Consider the following 25,103-nt stretch of genomic DNA (forward strand, 5'->3'; position numbering starts at 1 on the left):
TAACTTTGGGGTTCTCATGTTTATCTATCGTTCATTCTTTGGGGCACTTCTCTGTTTTCGTGGATGTTTTGCAAAGAAAAGGCATTTCAGGATGTATATTGTATACATTTCTCTGACATTAAACTTGACCTTTGAACCTCTGAAAATATGAAAAGCATTTGGCAGGTTTGGGCCTGTACTCACTGGAATTTGGAAGAATGCGTGGGAATCTCATTGAAACCTACCAAATATTGAAAGGACTAGATAAGGTGGATGGGGAGAGGATATTTCCTATGGTAGGGGTAACCAGAACTAAAGGACATCCTCAAAATTGAGGGGTGACCCTTTAGAACAGAGGTAATGACGAAATTTTTTTTCAGCCAGAGAGTAGTAAATCTGTGGAATGCTCTGCCACAGACTGTAGTGGAGGCCAAGTCTGTGGGTATATTTAAAGTGGAATTGATAGTTTCCTGATTGTTCAGGGCATCAAAGGATATTGCGAGAAAGCAGGTGTATGGGGTTGAGTGGGAACCCAGGATCAGCCTTGAATGAATGGCGGAGCAGACTCGATGGGGTGAATGGCTGAATTTTGTTCCTATGTGTTATGGGCTTATGGTCTAACACTGGAAGGGATGACGGCAGAGCAGCAATTGGTGGAATTACTGGAAGCAATTAGGAAGGCACAGGATATAGACATCCCAAAGAGGAAGAAGGAATTCTAAAGGAAATATGACACAACCATGACTAACAAGAGAAATCAAAACCAACATAAAAACCAAAGAGAGGGCATATAACACAGCAAAAATTAGTGGGAAGTTAGAGAAATGAGAAGCTTTTAAAAACCAACAAAAGGCAACTAAAAAAGTCATTAAGAAGGCAAAGATGGAATACAAAAGTAAACTAGACAATAATATTAAAGAGGATATCAAAAGTTTCTTCAGATACATAAAGTGTAAAAGAGAGGTGAGAGTGAAAATCGTAGAAAAACGATGCTGAAGAGGTAGTAATGGGGGACAATAAAATAGTAGATGAACTGAAGAAGTATTTTGCATCAGTCTTTACTGTGGAAGACATTAGCAGTATGGTGGAAGTTACAAATGTCAGAGAGACATGAAGTGTGTGAAATTACCAAAATTAGACAGAAGGTTCTTAGGAAACTGAAAGATTTGAAGGTAGGTAAGTCACCTGGATGAGATGGTGTACACTCCAGGGTTCTGAAAGAGGTGGCTGAAGAGATTGTGGAGATATTAGTAATGATCTTTCAAGAATCACTGGATTCTGGCATGGTTCTGGAAGACTGGAAAATTGCAAATGTCACTCCACTCTTCAAGAAGGGAAACTATAAGCCAGTTAGTCTGACTTCAGTGGCTTGGAAGATGTTGGAGTCAATGATTAAGGATGAGGTCTCAGGGTACTTGGAGGCACATGCTAAAATAGGCTATGGCCAGCATGATTTCCTTAAGGGAAAATCTTGCCTGACAAATCTGGTGGAATTTTTTTGAAGAAGTAACAAGCAGAATAGACAATGGAGAATCAGTTGATGTTGTGTACTTGGATTTTCAGAAGGCCTTTGACAAGGTACCATGCATGAGACTGCTTAACAAGCTACAAGCCTATGGCATTGCTGGAAAGATTCTAGCATGGATAAAGCAGTTTGACTGATTGACAGGAGGCAAAAGTGGGAATAAAGGGAGTCTTTCCTGGCTGGCTGTTAGTGATTAGTGGTTTTCCACAGGGATCTGTGTTGGGACCACTTCTTTTCATGACACGTGTCAATGATTTGGATGATGGAATTGATGGCTTTGTTGCAAAGTTTATGAACATAGGTGGAGGGGCAGGTAGTTTTGATGAAGTAGAGAGGCCACAGAAGGATCTAGACATATTAGGAGAATGGGCAAAGAAATTGCAGATGGAATATAGCATCAGGATGTGTATAGTCATGCACTTTGTTAAAAGAAATGAAAAGGTTGACTATTTTCTAAAAGGAGAAAAATACACAGAGGTGTAAAAGGATGTGGAAGTCCTTGTGCAAGATTCCCGAACAGTTAATTTGCAGGTTGAGTCTGTGGTGAGGAAGGCAAATGCAATGTTAGCATTTATTTCAAGAGATCTAGAATATAAAAGCAAAGATGTAATGTTGAAACTTCATAAAGCACTGGTGAGGCTTGGAATATTGGAGCAAGTTTGGTCCCCTTATCTTAGAAAAGATGTGCTGAAACTTGAAAGGGTTCAAAAGAGGTTCGTGAAAATGATTTCAGGATTGAATGGCTTGAGATACAAAGAGGGTCTGACGTTCTGGGCCTGTATTCACTGGAATTCAGAAGAATGTGGGGTGATTTCAAATCAATCAAATGGTGAAAGGCCTTGATAGAGTGGATGTGGAGAGAATGTTTCCTATGGTAGGAGAGTCTTAGACCAAGGCCACTGCATCAGAATAGAGGGGTGTTCTATGAGAACAGTGATAAGGAGGAATTTCTTTCACCAGAGCATGGTGAATCTGTAGCACAAAAATACAACTGCAGATGCTGTGGATCAAAGTCTGTGGTTCCTGAAGAAGGGTCTCGGCCCGAAACGTTGGCTACTCTTTTCTCACGGATGCTGCCTGACCTGCTGAGTTCTTTCAGCGTTGTGTACGTAAATCTGTGGCAGCTGTGGAGGCCAAGTATTTATGTATATTTAAGGCAGATGTTGATATATTCTTGATTGGTCAGGGCATAAGGGATATAGGGAGAAGATATAGGAGATTGAGGCTGAGGAGCATTGGATCAGGCATGTTGAAATGGCAGAGCAGGCTCAAAGCACCAAATGACCTAATTTTGCTACTATACTTTATGGTCTTATGGTTTTATTAAAAATTGGTGTGAAGTTAGAGGATTGGGAAGCTTTTAAAAACCAACAGAAGGCAACTAAAACAGTCATAAAGAAGGAAAAGATGGAACATGAAGGCAAGGGAGCAAATAATATTAAAGAGGATACCAAAAGTTTTTGCAGATATGTAAAGTCTAAAAGAGAGGCAAGAGTAGATATTGTATGACTGGAAAATGATGCTGGAGAGGTAGTAATGGGGGCAAGGAAATGGCAGAAAAAACTGAATAGGTATTTCACTGTGGAAGACACTAGCAGTAAACCAGAAGTTTAAGAGTATTAGGGAGCAGAAGTCTGAAGTTATCATTACTAGGGAAATTGAAAGGTCTGCAGGTAAATAAGTCACCTGGACTAGATGGTATACACTCCATAGTTCTGTAAGAGGTGGCTGACGAGATTGTGGAGGTATTAGTAATAATCAATTGATTCTAGCATGGTTCCCGAGGAATAGAAATTTGCAAACGTCACTATATTCTTCAAGAAAGGAGAGATGCAAAGAAAAGAAATTTTAGGCCAGTTTGACAATCCTTAGTAACTGGGAAGATGTTGGAGTCAATTGTTAAGGATGTGGTTTCAGGATACTTGCAGGCACATTATAAAATAGGCCATCATCAGCATGGTTTCCTTGCCTGACAAAGCTGTTGGAGTTCTTTCAAAAAATAACAAACACGATTGAAAAGGGAGACTCAGTAGATGTTGTGAATTTGGATTTTCAGAAGGCATTTGAGAAGGTGCCCACGCAGGAAGCTGCTTAACAAGTTAAGAGCCCATGTATTACTGGAAAGATACTAGCATTTGCTGATTGGCTAGATGCAAAGAGTGGGAATAAAGGGAGCCTTTTCTGGTTGGCTGCCTATGACTAGAGGTGTTCCACAGGGGACTGTGTTGAGACAGCTGCTTTTTATGCTATATGTCAATAATTTGGACGATGGAATTGATGGCTTTGTTGCAAAGCTTGTGATTTGTACAAAGATAGGTAGAGGGGCTGGTAGTTTTGAGGCAATAGAGAGATTGCAGAAGGACTTAGACAGATTAGGAGAATGGGCAAAGAATTGATAGAAGAAATGTAGAATCGGGAAGTGTATAGTCATGCACTTTTGTGGAAGAAAAAAGTGTAGACTATTTTCTAAATGGATTTTTGAACATTTGGAGAGGCATAATATGATTAGGAATAGTCAGCATGGCTTTGTGAAAGGCAGGTCGTGCCTGATTGAATTTTTTGAGGACGTGTCTGACTGTACACATTGATGAATGTAGGACAGTAGATGTAGTGTATATGGATTTCAGCAAGGCATTTGACAAGGTACTCCATGCAAGACTTATTGAGAAAGTAAGGAGGCATGGGATCCAAGGGGACATTGCTTTGTGGATCCAGAACTGGCTTGCCCACAGAAAGTAAAGAGTGGTTGTAGACAGGTCATATTCTGCATGGAGGTTGGTGACCAGTGGTGTGCCTCAGGGATCTGTTCTGGGACCCCTACTCTTCGTGATTTTTATAAGTGACCTGGGTGAAGGAGTGCAAGGATGAGTTAGTAAATTTGCTGATGACACAAAAGTTGGTGGTGTTGTGGATAGCATGGAGGGCCACTGATAGGATGCAAAAATGGGCTGAGAAGTGGCAGATGGAGTTCAACCCAGATAAGTGTGAGGTGGTTCATTTTGGTAGGTCAAATATGATGGCAGATATAGCATTAATGGTAAAACTTTTGGCAGTGTGGAGGATATGAGGGATTTTGGTGTCTGAGTCCATAGGACACTCAAAGCTGCTGTGCAGGGTGACTCTGTGGTTAAGAAGGCATACGGTGCATTGGCATTCATCAATCGTGGGATTGAATTTAGGAGCCAAGAGGTAATGTTGCAGCTATATAGGACCCTGATCAGACCCCACTTGGAGTACTGTTTTCAGTTCTAGTCGCCTCACTATAGGAAGGATGTGGAATCCATAGAAAGGGTGCAGAGGAGACATACAAGGATGTTGCCTGGATTAGGGAGCATGCCTTATGAGAACAGTTTGAGTGAATTCAGCCTTTTTCCTTGGAGCGATGGAGGATGAGGGGTGTCCTGATAGAGGTGTATAAGATGTTGAGAGGTATTGATCGTGTGGCTAGTCAGAGGCTTTTTCCCAGGGCTGCAATGGCTAGCATGAGAGGGCACAGTTTTAAGGTGCTTGGAAGTAGGTGCAGAGGAGATGCCAGGTGTAAGTTTTTACGCAGAGAATGGTGAATGCATGGAATGGGCTGCCGATGACAGTGGTGGAGGTGGACACAATAGAGTCTTTTAAGAGATTCCCGAACAGGTACATGGAGCTCTAGAAAAAGAGTGCTATGGGTAACCGTCGGTAATTTCTAAAGTAAGGACATGTTTGGCACAGCTTTGTGGGACGAAGGGCCTATATTGTGCTGTAGGTTTTCTATGTTTCTATGGAGAGAAAATTCAAAAAATCTGAGATACAAAGGGTCCTGGGAGTCTTCATGCAATATTCCCTTAATGTTAATTTGCAGATTGAGTTGGTGGTGAAGAAAGCTAATGAGATGTTGGCATTCATTTCAAAATGAGTGGAGTTTTAAAGCAAGGATTTAATGTTGAGGCTTTATAAATAACTGGTGAAATCTCACTTGGAGCATTTTGAGCAGTTTTGAGCTTCTTAGAAAGGATGTTCTTACATTGGAAAAGGTTCAAAGGAGGTTTGCGAAAATGATTCCAGGATTGAAACCTTATCAAATGAGGAATGTTAGATGCCTCTGTTCCTCTACTCATTGGAATTCAGAAGAATGAAGGGTAACCTCATGGATACCCATCGAATGTTGAAAGGCCTCGATAGAGTGGATACCGAGAAGATGTTTCCTGTGGTTGGGGACTCAGCCTTAGAATAGAGGGGCATCCTTTTAGTACAGAGATAAGGAGAAATTCTTTTATACAGAGAGTGGTGGATCTGTGGAATTTATTGCCACAGGCAGTTATGTAGGCCAAATCATTGGTATATTTAAGGCAGAGATAGATAGATTCTTGATTAGTCAGGACATGACAGGATACGGGGAGAAGGCAAGAGATTGGGGCTGGGAGGAAAAATGGATCAGCCATGATTAAATGACAGACTTAATGGCCAAATAGCCTAATTCTGCTTGTATATCTTAAAGTTTTATGGTCTTATGATTGGATGCTTAATATTCCAGAATTTCAATATTTTAGAAAAGAAAGATAGGGAGGCAAAAGAATTGGGTAAAGCTAGTAAACAGAGACAATCCCGGGGGACCAATATCCTGGTGGGGAGGTTTGCTAAGGCTATTGGGGAGAGCTTAGACTTCGATTGCTGGGGGGGGGGGGGGGGGGGGGGAGGGGAGGTGGGAACCAAACTGAAGAGACAGAGGAAGAGGCAGTTGACTCACAAATAGAGAAAGCCTGGAGACAGTGTGAGAGGGAGGTTCCACAGGTGATAGAGAAGGGACGTGTACAGACCAGTGGTTTGAGATGTGTCTATTATAATGCAAGGAGTATTATGAACAAAGCAGATGAGCTTAGAGCGTGGATCAGTACTTGGAGCTATGATGTTGTGGCCATTGCAGAGACTTGGATGGCTCAGGGACAGGAATACTTATTTCAAGTGCCAGGCTTTAGATGTTTCAGAAAGGACAGAAGAGGAAGGCAAAAGAGGTGGAGGCATGGCACTGTTGATCAGAGATAGTGCAGAAAAAGGGGGAAGATAGGGATTGTATACGGAGTCACTGTGGGTGGAAGTTAGGAACAGGAAGAGGTCAATAACTCTACTGGGTGTTTTTTATAGACCACCCAATTGTAACAGGGATATTGAAGAGCAGATAGGGAGACAGACTCTGGAAAGGTGTAATAATAACAGGGTTGCCTTGCTAAGAGATCTTAATTTCCCAAATATTGATTGGCATATCCCGAGAGCGAGGGGGTTTAGATGGGGTGGAGTTTGTTAGGTGTGTTCAGGAAGGTTTCTTGACGCGATATGTAGATAAGCCTACAAGAGGAGAGTCTATACTTGATCTGGTATTGGGAAATGAACCTGGTCAAGTGTCAGATCTCTCAGTAGGAGAGCATTTTGGAGATAGTGATCACAATCACTTTACCATAGCATTGAAGAGGTATAGGGACAGACAAGTTAGGAAAATAACTAATTGGAGTAAGGGGAAATATGAGGCTATCAGGCAGGAACTTGGAAGCATAAATTGGGAACAGATGTTCTCAGGGAAATGCATGGAAGAAATGTGGCAAATGTTCAGGGATATTTGCATGGAGTTCTGCATAGGTACTTTCCAATGAGACAGGGAAAGGATGGTAAGGTACAGGAACCATGGTGTACAAAGGCTCTTGTAAATCTAGTCAAGAAGAAAAGAAGAGCTTATGAAAGGTTCAAAGAGCTAGGTAATGATAGAGATCTCGAAGATTATAAGGCTAGCATGAAGGAGCTTAAGAAAGAAATTAGGAAAGCCAGAAGGGGCCATGAGAAGGTCTTGGCGGACAGGATTTAGGAAAACCCTAAGGCATTCTGCAAGTGTGTGAAGAGCAAGAGGATAAGATGTGAGAGAATAAGAGCAATCAAGTGTGACAGTGGAAAAGTGTGTTTCGAACCGGAGGAGATAGCAGACGTACTTAATGAGTACTTTGCTTCAGTATTCACTACAGAAAAGGATCTTAATGATTGTAAGGATGACTTACAGTGGACTGAAATGTTTGAACATGTAGATATTAAGACAGAGGATGTGCTGAAACTTTTGGAAAGCATCAAGTTGGATTAGTCAGCCGGACCAGATGAGATGTACCCCAGGCTACTGTGGGAGGCAAGGGAGGAGATTACTGAGCCTCTGGTGATGATCTTTGCATCATCAATAGGGACAGGAGAGGTTCCGGAAAATTGGAGGGTTGTAGATGATGTTCCATTATTGAAGAAAGGGAGTAGAGATAGGCCAGGAGTCGTACTTGAGTTGTTGGTAAGTTGAAAGAGAAGATCCTGAGAGGCAGGATTTATGATCATTTAGAGAGGTGTAATATGATTAGGAATAGTCAGCATGGCTTTGTGAAAGGCAGGTCATACCGTAGGAACCTGACTGAATTTTTTGAAGATGTAACTAACGCATTGATGAAGGTAGAGCAGTAGATGTAGTGTATATGGATTTCAGCAAGGCATTTGACAAGGTACCCCATGCAATACTTATTGAGAAAGTAAGGAGGCATGGGATCCAAGGGGACATTGCTTTATGGATCCAGAACTGGTTTGCCCACAGAAGGCAAAGTGTGGTTGTAGATGGGTTATATTCTGCATGGTCACCAGTGGTGTGCCTCAGGGATCTGTTCTGGGACCCCTGCTCTTTGTGATTTTTATAAATGACCTGGATAAAGAATTGGAGGGATGGGTTAGTAAATTTGCTGATGACACAATGATTGTGGATAGTGTGAAGGGCTGTCGGAGGTTACAGCAGGACATTGATAGAATGCAAAACTGGGCTGAGAAGTGGCAGATGGAGTTCAACCCAGATAAGTGTGAGGTGGTTCATTTTGGTAGGTCAAATATGAAGGACAAATATAGTATTAATGGTAAGACTCTTGGCAGCGCGGAGGATCAGAGGGATCTTGGGGTCCGAGTCCATAGGACACTCAAAGCTGCTGCGCAGGTTGACTCTGTGGTTAAGAAAGCAAACGGTGCATTGGCATTCGTCAATCATGGAATTAATTTTAGCAGCTGAGAGGTAATGTTGCAGCTATATAGGCTCCTGGTCAGACCCCACTTGGAGTACTGTGCTCAGTTCTGGTCGACTCACTACAGAAAGGATGTAGAAACCATAGAAAGGGTGCAGAGAAGATTTACAAGGATATTGCTTGGATTGGGGAGCATGCCTTATGAGAATAGGCTGAGTGAACTCTGCCTTTTTTCCTTGGAGTCACGGAGGATAAGAGATGACCTGATAGAGGTGTATAAGATGATGAGAAGAATTGATCATGTGGATAGTCTGAGGCTTTTTCCCAGGGCTGAAATAGCTGGTATGAGAGGGCACAGTTTTAAGGTGCTTAGAAGAAGGTACAGAGGAGTAAGTTCTTTACACAGAGAGTGGTGAGTGCGTGTATTGGGCTGCCAGTGACGTTGGTGGAGGTGGATACGATAGGGCCTTTTAAGAGACTCCTGGACAGGTACACGGAGCTCAGAAAAATAGAGGGCTAAGGGTAACCTTAGGTAATTTCCAAGATAAGGACATATAACTTGTTTCCCTTACCTTACACAATTCAATATCCTTCTCCTTAGTGAATACCGAAGAAAAGAAATTGTTCAAAATCTCCCCCATCTCTTTCGGCTCCACACATAGCTGTCCACTCTGATTCTCTAAGGGACCAATTTTTATCTCTCACTATCTTTAGCTATTAATATAACTGTAGAAGCCCTTTGGATTTATTTTCACCATACTTGCCAAAGCAACCTCATATCTTCTTTTAGCTTTTCTTATTTTTTTCTTAAGATTCTTCTTACATTCTTTATATTCCTTGAGCACCTCATTTACTCCATTCTGCCTATACTTATTGTAGATATCTCTCTTTTTCCTAACCAAGTTTCCAATATCCCTTGAAAACCATGGCACTCTCAAACTTTTAACCTTTTCTTTCAACCTAACAGGAACATAAAGATTCTGTACCCTCAAAATTTCACCTTTAGATGATCTCCATTTCTCTATTACATCCTTCTCATAAAACAGATTGTCCCAATCCACTCCTTCTAAGTCCTTTCACATCTCCTCAAAGTTAGCCTTTCTCTAATCAAAAATCTCAACCCTGGGTCCAGTCCTATCCTTCTCCATAATTATATTGAAACTAATGGTATTGTGATCACTGGACCCCAACACATACGTCCATCATTTGACCTATCTCATTCCCTAACAGGAGATCCAACACTGTCCCTTCTCTAGTCGGTACCGCTATGTATTGCTGAAAAAAACTATCCTGCACACATTTTACAAACTCCAAATCATCCAGCCCTTTTACAGAATGGGCTTCCCAGTCTATGTGTGTAAAATCAAAATCTCCCACAATCACAACCTTGTGCTTATTACAAATATCTGCTATCTCCTTACAAATTTGCTCCTCCAATTCTCGTACACCATTAGGTGGTCTATAATACACCTCTATAAGTGTTTCTACACTTTTTCCATTCCTCAATTCCACCCAAATAGTCTCCCTCGATGAGCCCTCTAATCTATTCTGCCAGAGCACCGCTGTAATATTTTCTCGGACAAGCAATGCAACACCTCTTCCTCTTGCCCCTCTGCTTCTATCACACCCGAAGCAACAAAATCCAGGAATATTTAGTTGCCAATCACACCCCTCTTGCAACCATGTTTCACTAATAGCTACAACATCATATTTCCAGGTATCAATCCATGCTCTAAGCTCATCCACCTTTCTTACAATGCTCCTAGCATTAAAATAAATGCATTTAGAAACTCTCCACCTCTTCCTCTCTGTTTATCCCTGATGATATGATCAATTTTATTATCTTTTTCTTCCTTCTCCCCTATATCTTTGGTCTGAGCGCTCCCCTTCTCTATCACCTGCCTATCCTCCCTCACACACTGTCTACTAGCTTTCTCTATTTGTGAACTAACCTCCTCTCCCCTAGTTTCTTCAAATTGATTCCCACCCCCCAACCATTCTAGTTTAAAGGCTCCCCAGTAGCCTTAGCAAATCTCCCCGCCAGGATATTGGTCCCCCTAGGATTCAAGTGTAACCCATCCTTTTTGTACAGGTCACACCTGCCCCAAAAGAGGTCCCAATGATCCAGAAACTTGAATCACTGCTCCCTGCTCCAATCCCCCAGCCACGCATTTATCCTCCAATTCATTCCATTCCTACTCTCACTGTCGCGTGGCACAGGCAGTAATCCTGAGATTACTACCTTTGTGGTCCTTCTTCTCAACTGCCTTCCTAACTCCCTATATTCTCCTTTCAGGACCTCTTCCCTTTTCCTACCTATGTCATTGAACAGCTTTGTGGGCCGACAAGCTTGTATTGTGCTGTAGGTTTTCTGTTTCTATAATATCACAGCTGCACTCAAAGAAGAAATAATGGAGGGTTAATATACTGATTCTGTATTGTAGAACTCAAAAATAAAAAAGATGCCATCACTCTGGATTTACATTACAGATCCTCCAAAGGCAATGAGACATTGGAAGAGATAGATTAGAGAATAGAACATAGAAGATAGAACATAGAATAGTACAGCACAGTACAGGCCCTTCGGTCTACAATGTTGTACCAAATATGGTGTAAAAACTTCAGGCTTGTTGTGTTGAGTGACTTCAATCATCCCAATATTGACTAGGATTTATTTCGTGCAAGAAGTTTGTACAGGACAGAATTTGGCAGGTGGACCCAGAAATTATCTTTGTCCAATGTGAGCAAGGGTCATCTTAAACCTAATGTTTACTAATGAAACTTGCTGGGTGACTGACTTTTCAGTGGGACAACTGTTGAGGGACAACTTCTTAAATTTTAAGATGGTGATAGATAAGGATAAGATGGGTCTTGATAGGCAGCATTAAAATGGAACATGACAATCTACAGCAGTATTTGTCAGCACCCTCTTGGGCGAGTTAATTAGGAACAGCTGTTTTTGGGCAAGTCTACAGTTAATCTGTGGTGGTGTCAAAGACAAAAATGCATGATGGGTACAGTGGGGATTTCTGGGAATGGTGGACTCCCCAGGGAATTGACTGTTTTGTCCACAGTAAGAATCAGTAAATGAGTACTTTGTGGTAGTACTTCCCAAAGAGATGAAAGGCGGACAACAGGAAAATCAGTGTGGACCATACTAATATGTTAGGGCATTTAGAAATAAAGAAGGATATTCTGTTGTGTCTCTTAAAGAACATTAAGGTGGAAAAGCTGAAAGTGATGTACTACAGGTTATTGGGAGAGGGAAGAGATGAGATTGTTGGGCCTATGACCCATATTTTTGTGTCCTTTCTAGCCACCTGAGGTCTCAGACGATTTGTGAGTAGCTAATGTTGTTCCATTTTTTAAGAAGGGAAGTAGGGATAATTCTGGAAACTGCAGATAAATGAGTCATATTTATGATAGGAAAGCTATTAGAGGGAAATCTTAAAGATAGGATTTATGAGCATTTGTAAAATCATTATCAATTAGGGGCAGTTAGCAAGGCTTTGTGTGGGGCAGATCATGTCTTACTTTCAAGGAGGTGAGGAAAGTGATTGATGAAGATAGCACTGTGGATGTTGTCTACATGGATTTTAGTAACATGTTTGACATATTCCTCATGGGAAGTTCATGCAAATGATTAAAATGGATAGAATCTTTGGTGACCTGGCCATTTGGATTCAGAATTGATTTGGGAACAGTAAGAGGCATTGGGTCTCTGCTGTGGTCCAGAGTGTTCTGATTGCAGAGGGCAATCAATTATTGGTGTGCATACATGCCTAGCTGGCAGCTCTCGCCTCGGGACCATGCAGAGATACCTGTATACCAACTACTCTTTGAGATGGCATGCGCTGCTCATAGACTTTCTTCTCCGGGGACATTACCTGCAGGAGGACTTGAGGCTTTCTGCGCCTAGCATCAGCCGCACCGCCTTGCGGGAACTGCCCTGGCTTTATTGATAAGTTCTGCGGATATGGGGTTTAATCTTGCCCAGTCATGGGTACTCCTGCACCTGTGGGGGATGATGCTGTGGCAGTGAAGGGACTTGTGGGTGTCGAGGAGACTGGAGGTCATGGTGGGGGGGGGGGGGGGTCCCAGCTGTGCCATCACCTGGTCAGCCGGAGAGGGTCTCATATAACATGAGCCATCTTGTGGGGATGCCCACTGGGCCTTTCCGTGATAGGTTGAGGCAGTTCTTGTACAGACTGCTCCAGCACACCTGTTCTGGGGCCTCTACTGTCTGTGATATACGCATCTAAATGACCTGGATGAAAATGTAGAAGGGTGGGTCAGTAAGTTCACAGATGATTCAGAAATTTGCGGAGTTGTGAACAGCATTAAAACTGCCAAAGGATATAGTGGGATATAGATGCAAATATTGATACAAGCTACGAGCTGATGGTATTACAGGAAAGATTCTAGCATGGATAAAGTAGTGGCTGATTGGCAGGAGGCAAAGAGTGGGAATAAAGGGAGCCTTTTGCGGTTAGCTGGCAATGACTAGAGGTGTTTCATGGGGTCTGTGATTTTTTTTAATGTTATATGTCAATGATTTGCATGATGGAATTGATGGCTTTTTTGCAAAGTTTATGAAGATAGGTGGAGGGAAAGGTAGTTTTGAAGAAATAAAGAGGCTACAGAAGGACCTAGACATATTAGGAGAATAGACAAAGAAATTGTAGATGGAATACAATATCAGGAAGTGTATGATCATGTACTTTGGTAGAAGAAATGAAAGGGTTGATTATTTTCTAAATGGAGAAAAAAATGCAAAAAACTGAAGTGCAAAGGGACTTTGGAGTCCTTTTTCAGGATTTCCTAGTTTGCAGGTTGAGTCGGTGGTGAGGAAGGCAAATGCAATATTAACATTCATTTTGAGGGGACTAGAATATAAAAGCAAGGATGCAATGTTGAAACTTTATAAAGCACTGGTGAGGCCTCACTTGGAGTATTGTGAGTAGGTTTGGGTCTGTTATCTTAGAAAGGATGGGCTGAAACTGGAGAGGGTTCAAAGGAGGTTCATGAAAATGATACCAGGATTGAATGGTTTGGCATTTGAAGAGATAGATAGATAGATAGATAGATACTTTATTCATCCCCATGGGGAAATTCAACTTTTTTCCAATGTCCCATACACTTGTTGTAGCAAAACTAATTACATACAATACTTAACTCAGTAAAAAATATGATATGCATCTAAATCACTATCTCAAAAAGCATTAATAATAGCTTTTATAAAGTTCTTAAGTCCTGGCGGTAGAATTGTAAAGCCTAATGGCATTGGCAGAGTGTCTGATGCTTTGGGCCTGCATTCACAGGAAATGAGAATAATGAGGGGTGACCTCATTGAAATCTGTTGAATGGTAAAAGGCCTTGATAGAGTGGATGTGGAGGGAATGTTTCCTATGGTGCAAGCATCTAAGACTAGAGGACATTGTTTCAGAATAGGTGGGTGTTCTTTTAGAGTGGAAATAAGGAGGAATTTCTTTAGCCAGATCATTGTGAATCTGTGGAATTCTTTGCCACAGGAGCTACAGAGGCGATCTTTATGTATATTTAAGGCAGATGTTGATAGATTCTTGAAGGAATACGGGTACAAGGCAGGAGATTAGGGCTGAGAGGAAAATGGGATCAGCCATGATGAAATGGTTGGACAGACATAAGGGGACAAATGGCCCAATTCTGCTCCTATATCTTAAGGTCTTATCATCTGTTATGGATGGAAAAATGGCAGATGGAGTTTAACCCAGGCATATGTGAAGTGTTGCACTTTGGGATATCAAACATAAAGTGACATGATATGTTAATGGCAGGACCCTAAATGTGTTTATGTACAGAGGGATCTTGGAGTCCAGTCCACAGCTTCCTAAATTATCTGCACACATTTAAGAGTGGTAAGCAGGCATATGGTATGCTTGCCTTTAATTGTTAATGAATTGACTTCAAGGCACAGAAACTTATGTAACAGCTTTATAAAGCTCTAGATAAGTTGCATCTGGAATATTGCATTCAATTCTGGTCACCCTGTTAAAGGAAGATTATGAAGGCTTTGCAGGGGGTGCAGAAGAGCTTTACCAGTGTGTGGCTAGATTAGAGGGCATGTACTATTAGGATTGAATGGGTAAATTTGGATTGTTTTCTCTGGAGCAATAGAAGCTGTTTATAAGGTTATGAGGGGCATAAGAAGACAGCTGGTAAAATTTTCCTGGGATTGAAATGTCTAATACAAGAGTGCATGCATTTGACAGATAAAAGGTTTGGTGCTGGTTAGTGCCTGGAATGCACTGCTAGGGCTGGTGGTGCAGGCAGATACAATAGAAGCATTTAAAGAGAAAGCTAGTGAGATGGAATTAACCACCCAATAGAGGATTGGCTGCATGGTCTGGATGGGTTAACTCATGGTGTCAAACTGTCTTGGGAAATGTGTGTTGATGTGTGTTGGTCCACAGGCATGGACATGGAAGGAAATGGTACTGGAATCAGGAGCATATGAGCGGTATTCAGTGGAGACGGTGGGCACAGGTTCAGCAGTACGGTCCACATTACTCATCAGTAATGTTGCCCAGTCCGACTTTGAGACAGACTACAACTGCACAGCCTGGAATAGCTTCGGACCAAGTACAGCCCTCATCCAACTGCACAAGCAAGGTGAGGGGTACAGCCTCTGTGCCAAACCTTACATCCTCTGCCTCCTCCTATCCCTTCTTCTCCCCTCTCTTTCTCCTCCCAACACCACTGTACACTGTCCCACCTCACCTCTACCTTCTCTCTTTCTATCTCCTTGTCATCCCTCCCCTCCACTCTTTCTCCTCTCCCTCTTGCCTTGTCCCTCATGATCACCCACCCCCATCCACTGCATGTGAGATGTGGGACTGATCCTCTGAGCACTCTCCGTGCTCCTGTCCCACCTCTGGATGCTTTCCTTTGACCTCCCTATGCCATCCACTGATCAAGTCCGCACACATATTGTGCTGCATCCATTCCCACTAGCTGTTCTCATTGTCTATGGGACTTGGGTTTGAGGAAGGGAGCGGGAAGAAGAGGAGGGGGGCTTAGTGGGTTTTATACAGATTGAGTGACCCAGTGGGTTTGTGTTGATGGTGGTTTATTCCCATCTAGCATTAGTCCATTGCCATTCACTCCCCATCCTGCCACATCCCTGTACCCACCCCACCTCCTGACCCCATGCCTTATCCCCACTCCACACCCTGCCATATGCCCAGCAGGTGGAAGGCCTGACCCACTGCCTTCCTGGGCCAGAAACAGCCTGCTCTCTGGTCCCTGAATGATAGGCCCCCACTCTGATTGGGACACCTGAGGATTGCGGGGACTTCGGTGTCCAGTATGTGGTCGCTGACTTTCCACCTCCTCTCTCTGCTTTTCAGATGTACTTCCCATCGGAATCATCATTGGCATCACAGCCGGGCTTGGGATTCTGCTCACCCTCCTCCTAAGCAGCCTCGCCATCATCTTCTACAGGAGACGAAAGCGGAGTGAGTGTTACTGGTCTCCTCCTCTCTCCATCCTGCACTCTATGTGTGAAGGGATTGTAGGGGGAGCTTCATTCTCTTTCCCATCCCTTTTTTCCCTTTTCCAACGGCAATTTATTCAGTGATTATAGTCATACCATTAATGTTATAGTATTCCATAATTCACACTATTCACAGTCAACAGCTTTAAACTACAACCAAATCACCCTATGCAGGGCACACTCAGGCCTTTATGGCTCCCACAGGCCTAGACATCCCCAGTTGTAACATAGATGCTGCAGGCTCCTTCTCCAAGGCACATGGGCATGAACAAAACCCTGGAATTAGGACAGTTGGGACAGGCACCTCAACATCCACTACCTCAAGACTGAGACCAGCTGCTCTCACATACAGTGCCACTCTCAAATGGCAGAAGCACATTGTGACCGGAGTGGATCATGTCTACCCTGACATATGAGATGGGCCTCTACCGTGGAGCAGCATGACTGATGCTCACCACTAGGATCCTCATGTCTTCCTGAAACCAATGACCATGGCGGAAAAAAATCTTTTGCCAGCATGCCATCTTGGAGGAAACTCAGTATGTAGGGATCTTTGCAGGATCCTGAGGTTGAGAGCCACCAACTGGGTACAGACACACATAAGCCACTGACCGCCCTCATTGATCAGGGGACTCAGGACTGGAGCAGAAATCCAACTCCCTCTGGATCCTGATGACAAAGACAGCAGGCAGGACCGAAGCGACCAACCACAGAGGCAGCCAGTTAGAAACATAGAAAACCTACAACACAATACAGGCCCTGTGGTCCTGTGGCCCACAAAGCTGTGCCGAACATGTCCTTATCTGAGAAATTACTTAGGGTTACCCATAGCAGTCTATTTTTCTGAGGAGTCTCTTAAAAGACCCTATCGTATCCGCTTCCACCACCGTCACCGGCAGCCCATTCCACGCACTCACCACACTCTGCGTAAAAAAATTTACCCTTGATATCTCCTCTGTACCTACTTCCAAGCTGTGCCCTCTCATGCTAGCCATTTCAGACCAGGGAAAACGCCTTTGACTATCCACACGATTAATGCCTCTCATCATCTTATACACCTCTATCAGGTCACCTCTCAACCTCCGTCGTTTCAAGGAAAAAAGGCCAAGTTTACTCAACCTATTCTCATTAGGCATGCTCCCCAATCCAGGCAACATCCTTGTAAATCTCCTCTGCACCCTTTCTATGGTTTCCATATCCTTCCTGTAGTGAGGCGACCAGAACTGAGCACAGTACTCCAAGTGGGGTCCTATATAGCTGCAACATTACCATTCGGCTGTTAAACGCAATCCCAAGATTGATGAAGTCCAATGTATCGAATTCTTTCTTAGCCACAGAGTCAACCTGCGCAGCAGCTTTGAGTGTGCTATGGACTTGGACCCCAAGATCCCTCTGATCCTCCACACTGCCAAGAGTCTTACCATTAATACAAAAGCTCCAGCACATCCTCTTTCTTAATATCTATATGCTCAAGCTTTTCAGTCCACTGTAAATCATCCCTACAATATTTGAGAAATTAAAATCTCCCACCACAACAACACTGTTATTATTACACCTTTCCAGAATCTGTCTCCCTATTGCTCCTTGATGTCCCTGTTACTATTGGGTGGTCTTTAAAAAATGGTTAGCCTCTGCCCCAGTGGAATGAATGAATCATTCTGATTGCTCAGTCCTCTTTCCCAAGTTGGGCACAGGGCAGGGAAGGGGGCAGTGATGCAATCCCAGGACATCTGGGGAGGTGGAGATAGTGGTGCTGCAGTGAGGGCAGTTCCTTCCGGTATCCTCATCCCCATGCACAGCCCAAGCTCATTGGATATGGTACTGGTTTTTTGTTGTCACATGTGCTGAGATACAGTGAAAAGCTTGTCATGCCTCATGTTCGTACTGATCAGATCATTACACAGAGCACTGAGCTTGAAAAGCATAAAATGATATATGATAAAGTGCAAGACAAGATGAGGTAGACTGTGAGGTCAAGAGTACATCTTATGGTGCAAGACATCCATTCAAGAGTTTGATAACAATGGAATCGCAATGTTCTAGAGCTTATGGTATATGTTTCCAGGCTTTAGTATCTTCTGCCTAATGGCAGAAGGGAGAAGAGGGAATGTCTGGTGTGGGTGGTCTCGTTGATTATGCTGACTGTTTTATTAAAGCAGCAAGGAGTATGCACAGCGTCCCTAGAGGGGAGGCTGTTTCCTTTGATGTGCTGAGCTGTGTCTATAATTCTCTGCTGTTTCTTGCAGTCACATGCAGAGTAGCTGCAATACCCACCTGTTGTATATTCAGACGGAATGCTTTTTATGGTGCATCAATCAAAACTGGTAAGGCTTGATGGAACACACCAAATTTATTTAGCTTCCTGCAGAAAGAAGAAGGATGGAATGCACATGTTTCTTGCTGTAACATGCCACTTGCTGTATATCACAGTATGGACAATATTCACTAGTCTGGGCAGCTGGGACAATGCCAGCCACACCAGAAATTGCCAATGGGTGGAGAGGGATGGCAGTACTAGTGCCAAGCTCTGTACCATGATCGTGTCCTGGAAACTAGGTGTAGTTCTTGTACCTTTCACTGGCCATTTTATTGACAGCAGGATATCACAGACAGAGGTCAGTGTGGGAGTCAGTGTAGAGTGAGCTTAACTTTGTGTCTAACCAATGCTCTGGGAGTGTGCGACTGGGAAGTGTAGAGTGAGCTTTACACGGCATCTGAACTTGCAGTGAGTGACAGGATAGTGTAGAGGGAGCTTCACTCTGTATCTAACCCATGCCCTGAGAGCGTGTGATGGGACAGTACAGAGGGGACTTCACTGTGTGTCTAACCTGTGCCCTTGGAGTGTGTGGTGGGACAGAGTAAAGGGAGCTTCACTCTTTGGCTGACCTGTGCTCTGAGAGTATGTGATAGGATAGTGTAGAAGGTGATCGAGGAATGACTGCGCAGGTGCATGGATGTCAGCGAGTTAGACTGGTGGGAAGAGTTTAAAAAGAAGACAGCTTTATAGAGTGGGCACTAGAGTAGAGGGAGACAGAGTAGGAGAGCTTTGGCTCAACTGGGCTTCGGCAATAACGGGTCGAGGTGAGGTAAATTACTTGTGAAGGATAGGAATAGGAAATATGTCTGTGAGTCTGGTGTTCTGGACTGTGTGTCTGTTGTGGGATGTCTGGAAGACCCCCAGCCTCCTGGACGGCCACATCAATGCCAGGTGCATCAAGCTGCAGCTCCTTAGGGACAGGGTTAGGGAACAGGAGATGCAGCTCAAAGACCTTTAATCTGGTCAGGGAAAGTGAGGAGGTGACAGGGATGAGCTGTAAGCAAGTAGTCACAGCAGGACCTCGGGAGACAGATAGGTTGGTAACAGTTGGGAGAGGGAAGCGCAAGAGTCAGATACTAGAGAGTACCCCTGTGGCTGTCCCCCTTAATAAGTACTCTTGTTTGAGTACTGTTGGGGGGAGATTGACCTACCTGGGGGAAGAAACAGTGGCCATGCCTCTGGCCCATTATTTGGCCTTGTGGATCAGAAGGGTAGGGAAAGGAAGAGGATAGCAGCAGTGATTGGGGACTCTATAGTTCGGGGTTCAGACAGGCGATTTTGTGGACACAGGAAAGAAACACAGATGGTAGTTTGCCTCCCAAGAGTCAGGGTCCGGGATGCTTCTGACGCGTTCACGACATCCTAAGGTGAGAAGGTGAACAGCTAAAGGTTGTGGTACATATTGGTACCAACAACATAGATAGGAAAAGGGAAGCGGTCCTGAAAACAGACTACATGGAGTTAGGAGGGAAATTGAGAAGCAGGACCACAAAGGTAGCAATCTTGGGATTATTGCCTGTGCCACGCAGCAGTGAGTAAAGGAATAGAGTGAGGTGGAGGATAAATGTGTGACCGAGAGATTGGAGCAGGCAGCAGTGATTCAGATTTCTGGATCATTGGGACCTCTTTTGGGGCATGAGTGACCTGTACAAAAAGGACAGGTTGCACTTGAGTCCGAGGGGTCCAATATACTGGAAGGGAGGTTTGCTAAGGCTGTTGGGGAGAGTTTAAATGAGAATTGCTGGGGGGTGGGAACCAAACTGAAGAGATCGAGGAAGAGGCGGTTGGCTCACAAATCAAGAAAAACTTGTAGACAGTGTGAGAGGGAGGGTAGGCAGGTGATAGAGAAGAGATATGCTCAGACTGATGGTGTGAGATGTGTCTATTTTAATGGGAGTATCATGAACAAAGCTAATGAACTAAGAGCTTGGATCAGTACTTGGAGCTATGATGTTGTGGCCATTACAGAGATTTGGATAGCTCAGGGGCAAGAATGGCTACTTAGAGTGCCAGGCTTTAGATGTTTCAGAAAGGACAGGGAGGAAGACAAAAGAGGTGGGGGCATGGCACTGCTGATCAGAGATAGTGTCATGGCTGCAAAAAAGGAAGAAGTCATGGAGGGATCGTCTACTGAATCTCTGTGGGTGGAAGTTAGGAACAGCAAGGGGTCAATAACCCTACTGGGTGTTTTTTTTTAAACCACTCAATAGTAACAGGGATATTGAGGAGCAGATAAGGAGACAGATTCTGGAAAGATGCAATAATAACAGGGTTGTTGTGGTGGGAGATTTTAATTTCCCCAATTTTGATTGGCATCTCCATAGAGCAAGGTGTTTAGATGGGGTGGAGTTTGTAGGTGTGTTCAGGAAGGTTTCCTGACACAGTATGTAGATAAGCGTACAAGAGGCTGTATTTGATCTAGTATTGGAAAATGAACCTGGTCAGGTGTCAGGTCTCTCAGTGGGAGAGCATTTTGGAAGTAGTGATCACAATTCTATCTCCTTTACCATAGCTTGGAGAGGGATAGGAACAGACAAGTTAGGAAAGCGTTTAATTGGAGTAGGGGGAAATATGAAGCAATCAGGCAGGAACTTGCAAGCATAAATTGGGAACAGATGTTCTCAGGGAAATATATGGCAGAAAAGTGGCAAATATTCAGGGGATATTTGCATGGTGTTCTGCATAGGTACGTTCCAATGAAGCAAGGAAAGGATGGTAGGGTACAAGAACTATGGTGTACAAAGGCTGTTGAAAATCTAGTCAAGAAGAAAAGAAACGGTTATGAAATGTTCAAAAAACTAGGTAATGGTAGAGAACTAGAAAACTATAAGGCTAGCAGGAAGGAACTTAAGAATAAAATTAGGAGAGCCAGAAGAGGCCATCAGAAGGCCTTGGTGAGCAGGATTAAGGAAAACCAGAAGGCATTTTAAAAGTATGTGAAGAGCAAGAGGATAAGAGGAAAATGACCCATCAGGCATGACAGTGGAAAAGTGTGTATGGAACCGCAGGGGATAGTGGAGGTACTTAATGAATACTTAGCTTCAGTATTCACTATGGAAAAAGGCCTAGGCAATTGTAGAGATAACTTGCAGTGGACCGAAAAGCTCGAGTATATAGACATTAAGAAAGAGCATGTGTTGGAGCTTTTGGAAAGCATCCAGTTGAATAAGTCACCGGGACTGGACAAGCTACTGTAAAAGGGCTGGATGGTTTGGAGTTTGTAAAATGTGTGCAGGATAGTTTTTTTTATAGCAATACATAGAGGTACCAACTAGAGAAGGGGTAGCGTTGGATCTCCTGTTAGTGAATGAGATGGGTCAGGTGACGGAGGTATGTGTTGGGGAGCACTTCCATTCCAGTGATCACAATGCCATTAGTTTCAATATAATTATGGAGAAGGATAGGACTGGACCCAGGGTTGAGATTTTTGATTCGATAAAGGCTAACTTTGAGGAGATGCGAAAGGATTTAGAAGGAGTGGATTGGGACAATTTGTTTTATGGGAAGGTTGTAATAGAGAAATGGAGGTCATTTAAAGGTGAAATTTTGAGGTTACAGAATCTTTATGTTCCTGTTAGGTTGAAAGGAAAGGGTAAAAGTTTGAGAGAGCCATGGTTTTCAAGGGATTTTGGAAACTTGGTTCGGAAAAAGAGAGAGATTTACAATAAATATAGGCAGAATGGAGTAAATGAGGTGCTCGAGGAATATAAAGAATGTAAAAAGAATCTTAAGAAAGAAATTAGAAAAGCTTAAAGAAGATATGAGGTTGCTTTGGCAAGTAAGGTGAAAATAAATCCAAAGCTTTTCTACAGTTATATTAATAGCAAAAGGATAGTGAGGGATAAAATTGGTCCCTTAGAGAATCAGAGTGGACAGCTTTGTGTGGAGCCAAAAGAGATGGGGGAAATTTTGAACAATTTCTTTTCTTCTGTATTCACTAAGGAGAAGGATATTGAATTGTGTGAGGTAAGGGAAACAAGTAGGGTAGTTATGGAAACTATGACGATTAAAGAGGAGGAAGTGCTGGCACTTTTAAGGAATATAAAAGTGGACAAATCTCCGGGTCCTGACAGGATATTCCCTAGGACCTTGAGGGAAGTTAGTGTAGAAATAGCAGGGGCTCTGACAGAAATATTTCAAATGTCATTAGAAACGGGGATGGTGCCGGAGGATTGGCGTATTGCTCATGTTGTTCCATTATATAAAAAGGGTTCTAACGGTAAACCTAGCAATTATAGGCCTGTAAGTTTGACATCAGTGGTGGGTAAATTATTGGAATGTATTCTTAGAGATGGTATATATAACTATCTGGATAGACAGGGTCTGATTAGGAACAGTCAGCATGGATTTGTGTGTGGAAGGTCATGTTTGGAAAATCTTATTGAATTTTTTGAAGAGGTTACTAGGAAAGTTGATGAAGGTAAAGCAGTGGATGTTGTCTATATGGACTTCAGTAAGGCCTTTGACAAGGTTCCACACGGAAGGTTAGTTAGGAAGGTTCAATTTTTAGGTGTTAATATTGAAGTAGTAAAATGGATTCAACAGTGGCTGGATAGGAGATGCCATAGAGTAGTGGTGGATAACTGTTTGTCAGGTTGGAGGCCGGTGACTAGTGGTGTGCCTCAGGGATCTGTACTGGGTCCAGTGTTGTTTGTCATATACATTAATGATCTGGATGATGGGGTGGTAAATTGGATTAGTAAGTATGCAGATGATACTAAGGTAGGTGGCGTTGTGGATAATGAAGTAGGTTTTCAAAGCTTGCAGAGAGATTTAGGCCAGTTAGAAGAGTGGGCTGAGCGATGGCAGATGGAGTTTAATGCTGATAGGTGTGAGGTGCTACATTTTGGTAGGAATAATCAAAATAGGACATACATGGTAAATGGTAGGGTATTGAAGAATGCAGTAGAACAGAGTGATCTAGGAATGGTGGTGCATATTTCCCTTAAGGTGGAATCTCACGTGGATAGGGAGGTGAGGAAAGCTTTTGGTATGCTGGCCTTTAGAAATCAGAGCATTGATTATAGGAGTTGGAATGTAATGTTAAAATTGTACAAGGCATTGGTAAGGCCAAATTTGGAGTATTGTGTACAGTTCTGGTCACCGAATTATAGGAAAGATGCCAACAAAATAGAGAGAGTACAGAGTAGATTTACGAGAATGTTACCTGGGTTTCAGCATCTAAGTTACAGAGAAAGGTTGAACAAGTTAGGTCTTTATTCTTTGGAGCATAGAAGGTTGAGGGGGGACTTGATAGAGGTATTTAAAATTATGACGGGGATAGATAGTGTTGATGTTGATAGGCTTTTTCCATTGAGAATAGGGGAGATTCAAACAAGAGGACATGAGTTGAGAGTTAGGGGGCAAATGTTTAGGGGTAACACAGGGGGAATTTCTTTACTCAGAGAGTGGTAGCTGTGTGGAATGAACTTCCAGTAGAAGTGGTAGAGGTAGGTTCGATATTGTCATTTAAAGCAAAATTGGATAGGTATATGGACAGGAAAGGAATGGAGGGTTATGGGCTGAGTGCAGGTTGGTGGGACTAGGTGAGAGTAAACGTTCAGCACAGACTAGAAGGGCCGAGATGGCCTGTTTCTGTGCTGTAATTGTCATATGGTTATATACCCAGGCTACTGTGGGAGGTGAGGGAGGAGATTGCGGAATCTAGCAATGATCTTTGCATCATCAATGGAGACAGGAGAGGTTCTGGAGGATTAGAGGGTTCCTAATGTTGTTCCATTATTTAAGAAAGGGAGTAGAGATAGTCCAGGAAATTACAGACCAGTGAGTCTTACTTCAATGGTTGGTAAATTTACGGAGAAGATCCTGAGAGTCAGGTTTTATGAACATTTGGGGAGGCATAATATGATTAGGAATAGTCAGCATGGCTTTGTCAAAGGCAGGTCGTGCCTTACAGGCCTGATTGAATTTTTTGAGGATGTGACAATACACGTTGATGAAGGTAAAGCAGTAGATGTAGTGTATTTGGATTTCAGCAAGGCATTTGATAAGGCACCCCATGAAAGGTTTATTGATAAAGTAAGGAGGCATAGGATCGAAGGAACCTTGCTTTGTGTAACCAGAATTGGCTTGCCCACAGAAGGCAAAGAGTGATTATTGACGGGTCATAATCTGCATGGAGATTGGTGACCAGTAGTGTGCCTCAGGGATCTGTTAGAACCATAGAACATTAGAGCACAGAAGCAGGCCTTTTGGTCCTTGGCTGTGCCTGACCATTTTTCTGCCTAGTCCCACTGACCTGCACCTGGACCATATCCCTCCATACACCTCTCATCCATGTACCTGTCCAAGTTTTTCTTAAATGTTAAAACTGAGCCCGCATTTACCACTTCATCTGGCAGCTCATTCCACTCTCCCACCACTCTCTGTGTGAAGAAGCATCCTCTAATGTTCCCTTTAAACTTTTCCCCCTTCACCCTAACCTCAGTGGAAAAAGCCTGCTTGCATTCACTCTATCTATACCCATCATAATTTTATATACCTCTATCAAATCTCCCCTCATTCTTCTACACTCCAGGGAATAAACTCCTAACCTATTCAACCTTTCTCTGTAACTCAGTTTCTCAAGTCCCAGCAACATCCTTGTAAACCTTCTCTGCACTCTTTCAACCTTATTAATATCCTTCCTGTAATTTGGTGACCAAAACTGCACACAATACTCCAAATTCGGCCTCACCAATGCCTTATACAACCTCACCATAACATTCCAACTCTTATACTCAGTATTTT

At 43.1% G+C, this 25,103-nt stretch overlaps 1 protein-coding gene across 2 annotated transcripts in view; it reads left to right on the forward strand.

Moving 5' to 3' along the window:
• The window catches only part of LOC140717439 (kin of IRRE-like protein 1), a 172,801-nt gene that overhangs the window by 110,568 nt on the left and 37,130 nt on the right, over window positions 1-25,103 (forward strand). For both annotated transcript variants that reach the window (XM_073031037.1, XM_073031036.1), the window contains exons 11-12: window positions 14,955-15,153; window positions 15,891-15,998. In XM_073031037.1, the coding sequence (XP_072887138.1) occupies window positions 14,955-15,153; window positions 15,891-15,998 (307 nt within the window). The remainder of the gene's footprint in view (window positions 1-14,954; window positions 15,154-15,890; window positions 15,999-25,103) is intronic.

The sequence above is a fragment of the Hemitrygon akajei genome, chromosome 27 (assembly GCF_048418815.1).
Source record: "Hemitrygon akajei chromosome 27, sHemAka1.3, whole genome shotgun sequence".
NCBI lineage: Eukaryota > Metazoa > Chordata > Chondrichthyes > Myliobatiformes > Dasyatidae > Hemitrygon > Hemitrygon akajei.